Source organism: Papaver somniferum, chromosome 2 (genome assembly GCF_003573695.1).
Source record: "Papaver somniferum cultivar HN1 chromosome 2, ASM357369v1, whole genome shotgun sequence".
Lineage (NCBI taxonomy): Eukaryota > Viridiplantae > Streptophyta > Magnoliopsida > Ranunculales > Papaveraceae > Papaver > Papaver somniferum.
The window spans coordinates 209,699,345-209,704,615 of NC_039359.1; the positions used below are offsets into that span (position 1 = coordinate 209,699,345).

The 5,271-nt window shown below is 34.5% G+C and overlaps 1 protein-coding gene across 1 annotated transcript; it reads left to right on the forward strand.

The window, feature by feature from the left end:
* Window positions 1-3,121: 3,121 nt before the first annotated feature.
* LOC113354481 (transcription factor MYB36-like) lies at window positions 3,122-4,841 on the forward strand. Its single transcript, XM_026597805.1, has 3 exons — window positions 3,122-3,345; window positions 3,485-3,614; window positions 3,741-4,841. The coding sequence occupies exons 1-3, from the start codon at window positions 3,210-3,212 to the stop codon at window positions 4,675-4,677; spliced, it is 1,203 nt and encodes a 400-aa protein (XP_026453590.1). The 5' UTR covers window positions 3,122-3,209; the 3' UTR covers window positions 4,678-4,841.
* Window positions 4,842-5,271: the final 430 nt, after the last annotated feature.

A 5,271-nucleotide genomic window follows, 5' to 3' on the forward strand; every position in this document is an offset into this window, starting at 1 on the left:
CAACAATTAAGCTAGTTGACATAGGTTAGCGCTCTCGGAAACCTAATTCAAGAGTTTGACATTTTTTTTTGCATAAAATTGGTCAAAAAGACCAATTACAACAAATTCTGGGTGAAATATATTCTTAGGTTTAGATACTGTTCATATAGTCAAAAAATAGAAAAATACTGTTCATTTAGCCAAAATGGATATTTCACCCAGAATCTTCTTTATTAATTAATTGGAACAAACCAATATGTCCCTATCTTCTACAAATGTTTACTGGGTTGTTCCAGAACAGAGTACAACAACAAAAAACAAAAAAACAGAGTACAAAAAAATAAAAATAAAATAATTAATTGCTCTGTTTTTGCTCTGTTTTACGAGTTAATTGCAAGCAAAACAGAGTACTAAATCAGAGCAAAAAACAGAGTACTAAATCAGAACAAAAAACAGAGTACATAAAACAAAGTAAAAAACAGAGCATGTAACACAGATACACACATAAAACAGAGTACATAAAAAAGAGTAAAAAACAGAGTTAATTGCTCTGTTTTTGCTCTGTTTTGTTGTACAAGCAAAACAGAGCTTGTACAACAATCTAACATGAAAAGTACGACGATTGTTATACACTTCCAGATACCCATATCACTTCCAGATACATGGTTATACACTTAAATCATCTCCTCTAATCGATTCTTCAAATACACTGAAAAAAAACGAGTTCATACACCGTTAATAACTCCTTTGGTTGACTTGATATGATTAGGATACATATGAAATTAGCTTTCTGATAACAAGATAAAAGGTTATGGAAACATATATTTTACCCTCAGAAAATTTTGAAAGAATTTTTAGTAAAAGTGCTCCTTGGCCAGCTTGCAGATAATTAGTGAATCAACGGTCAGTGGAACTACTCGGATTTGATCAAATTGCAAGACATTTAAATGCAGCGGATTCAAAAAGAAAATTTAATACATACTTTTGATTCTGTTATTTCCCCATAGCTAGCATGCTCCTTCGCCACGACCACTGGTGAAGAACTTATGCGTGACTTCAACTTTGGAAGTGCTGTTTTAATATGTTGCACTAAAATCTACAAGTAACCGATTGATAAGCATAAGGTATAAATTGGGATTGAAACAGAACTAAAGATGTCAAGAACCTGATATGTACAAGTTCAGATGCACTAAGACTATCACTATGAAACTGCTGCACTATAAAATGAGATTGCTGGTTAGTAAACACACTACTACTACTTAAACACGTACTCACACTTTAAACCTGGATGAAACCAGTTTCATCCTAGTTTGAAAGTGCTGAAACAATATACACCAAAAATTAAACCTAAATAGAACTAATATCATCCTAGTTTTTACTATACTAAACCTGGATGAGAACCATTTTCATCCTAGTTTAAACATGCTGAAATTATATACAACACAAATTAAATCTAAATGAAACTGGTTTCATCCTAATTTATATTATATTAAACCTGGATGAAACTGGTTTTCATCCTAGTATAAAGATGCTGAAAAATATACACCACAAATTAAACCTGGATGAAACTGGTTTTCATCCTAGTATAAAGATACTTAATTACATCAAATAACATGAAAACTAGGACGCGGACAAATAACAGAATCAAATAACATGAAAACCAGTTACATCCTATTTTTATGCTAGATGAAAACCAGTTACATCCTCCTTATTATCATCTTTATTAAAACTTCAAATATGCATGTATCATATGAAAACCAGTTACATCCTATCTTAGTTCTAGATGAAAACCAGTTACATCCTTAACCATTTAGCCATAAAAACACACTTGGGCATTTCTTACAAACACTTGTTGCGGCACGACTTTGATAACCAGATGCAAACCATACAATACACATAACCAGATGCAAACCGTTTTCATCCACAACATAAACTTTAAAATCATTACAATAACCAACTAAAATCCAGTTACACCAAATTTGAAATCAATTACAATCAAAAACACAATTAAGGTTAAGAAATTTACCAATTGATTAATGGCATTTCAACTGATTTGAATCCAACCAAAAATTCCCCAATCACATCACATCTTTGCTGATTTCAACATTACCCATCCTACCAGCATAAAGTGAAGATGAGAAATAGAATATCGATGAAGAAATTTACCTCCAGAGGAGGCGCCTTTGAAACTCATCATGACAGAAACAATCAGAAATTAGATCCAGAATTGAAAGATAAATATGTATTGATGATTAGGATTTCTTAGGGTAAAGTCTTTTAACATCTTTTCCAAGGGGATTTAACCAGAAGAGATTGAATTGAGAAAAGGTCATACAACACCTAGAGTTTTCAGAAAATAAAAAATCCTAAATCAAACATGCAATTAATAAGTAGTCAATTCTCTTTTAACGAATTCAAATTAAACATAAGAACCCTAATGCTATACCGCCTTTACCCAAAATCAGATGAATTACCTCTTGTTGTTAGTTTCCAAAATAAACAAAGACGTCGAGTGGTCATGGTGTCGCTGTGAATTGGTTGTGGTGGTGTTTCTGTGAAGAATGAAGAAGAAGGATACGTTGCAGACGCTGATGGAGAGAGAGATGGTAATAGTTTTTTTAGATCTGGTTATGCGGAGGCGGAGAAGACGAGAAGAAATGTTAAGTAGCAGTGATAGAAAGGGTAGTTTAGTCTCTCCACACTAAAAAGATTCCATTGACTATTTGACCCAGGCCGAATCCTAACTGTCTATATGGCCCAAAAAACTCCCTTTTTTGGCTATATAGCCCATTTTCTGTTTTTGTTACTTCAATGACAGTAAAATACTCACGTCTAAAATTCTATGTACATGCATTTTTTTGTAGTTACAATGTTACATTACTAAGAAGATTATTACCATATTGAAGAGGATAGTTGACGAAATATCTGTGAACTTTATCTACCTAATACCATATATTTTGCATGGAAAACCTAATAAAATATAAAATTATCAAAAGGTCAAATAGAGTTGAATCGGGAGATAGGGTTATGACGAGGTGTACGACTTTTGTCCTCACAAAGCATCACAATCGTTCACTATTTTCTTCCTATAAATTACAAGTCCATTTTTTCTCCAACCATCTTATTCATCAACATACAAATCCGAAAGGTCAAAGAAACAGCAGCATACTACAGAAAGAGAAAACATAAGCGAGCATAGACGTCAGAGAAAAAGAAGAAGAAAGTGAAAGATGGGTAGAGCTCCTTGTTGTGACAAAGCTAATATGAAGAAGGGTCCTTGGTCTCCTGAAGAAGATGCTACACTTAAATCCTACATTGATCAGAATGGCACTGGTGGCAATTGGATTGCTCTTCCCCAAAAGATAGGTAATAACTCTCTCTCTTTATCTCGTCTTCTACCTGTTTGTTGTATATGTGCGTATGTATATAAGTGCTTACTTGTGCATGTGATGGTATTCTTTTGGTCAGAGCTAGATGTATAATGGATATATGTGCAAACTTACAGGTCTTAAAAGATGTGGGAAGAGCTGTAGATTGAGGTGGTTGAACTATTTGAGACCCAACATCAAACATGGTGGATTTTCTGAAGAAGAAGATACAATCATCTGTAATCTCTACATAAGTATCGGAAGCAGGTTGGTTTTCTTTCTCTCCGGCTGTCTCTCTCAAGATTGGCATCGCGGTAACATATGCTTCATTTAGTTTTGACTTGTTGTAAATTGGTTGTTGGTATTGATGTAAATTTCCTCATGATACTGTAGGTGGTCTATAATTGCAGCTCAATTGCCGGGAAGAACTGATAATGATATCAAGAACTACTGGAACACAAAACTGAAGAAAAAGTTACTTGGAAGGCGCAAAGATTCTCAGGCGCGTCGCCTTTCTTCCTCGATCGATAAAGATTTGAAAGACTCAAATGAGGAAGATAACTCCTACGCTAACACTTTGAGTAATTCGGCTCTCGAAAGATTACAGCTTCATATGCAGTTTCAAAACCTCCAAACTCCATTATCTTTCTACAACAATCCTGTCCTTTGGCCTAAGTTGCACCCTCTTGGTGAAAAAATCTTTCAAGACCATCAACATGGTTCAAACATGATGAATATCAACCCTACTGCTGAATCATCACCATTCATCCAAAAAAAGCCTAATAGCCAAGATGGAATTGCATCTCATCAATCCACCACGTTCTGTGAACTATCAATTTCCTCCGCTGAACTGGAACGAGATGATTCGGCTACTCGAAACCCAAATAATGGAAATGATCATTTAGGCTATTCCTTGGAAGGATTCTCGTCTTTTAATGGTGCAAACAATGTGGTTGATGAGAATATCATGAATTGGAAATCAAATGGCGGTGTAGAACAATTGAACACGGATAACTTTCAATCTTCAGTGTTCGGATTACAAGCTGAACTCACTGAATTGCTAAATCACAACAAAACAAGTGGCTTTGAAGTAAATGAAAATCATCATTCAAGAAAAAATAGTACGATCTCCGAAACCGACTACTGGTTTAAAGAAATGGATGGTAATAGTTCCAAAGACAGCAAGAGTTGGTGGACTAGTACTACCACTGATTTTGATACAATATCTTCGTCATCGAATTCTTGGGACAATTCTGCATCTGCTTATCATAGTACTGCTAATGATGAACAAGGAATGTTTCAAGAATACGTTTTAGAGTATGATTTATAGAGAATGAATGAACAAGGATAAGTACTAATAATTCCCTATAGATATTAGCTTGGGCGCTAGTTGTTTAGTTTAGTTTGTATTATCAGTCTCATGATGAGTAGACAGGAAAGGGTGGGGGGAAATAATGTGTCTCTGGGTAATGGCTGTGGTACGTGTAAATTGTGTTGATAAATCTCAATAATATTTCTCGCTTCTTAAGTTGAGTTTATTTTTTTTGTACTTCAATCATAGTCTACTAAGAAGTTGAGAACCCATTACCAGGTTCTTAAGCTTTCTCTTCAAAAAGATAAAAAAAAAACCCATTACCAGGTTTTTCATTTTGCTTACTCGAGATTTTGTTCACTCTAAACAAGGTGTAAATATTGGAAGAATGCTCAAATCATAAGACCAAGGTTGAAGGTTCAAATCTTATCCAATCATGCACTTTTAATCAAAGTGAAGCTATATATATATATATATAGGGGCTGGTTTGTTGAATCAATTTCCTCGTGCCACTAATATTTCTCAAGGGCGCAGTCTTTGAAAGGTAAGACCTTTTATGCAAGAAAATACAAGATGAGTTGAAACAGCAAGGATTGTAGTCGAATTACTCGA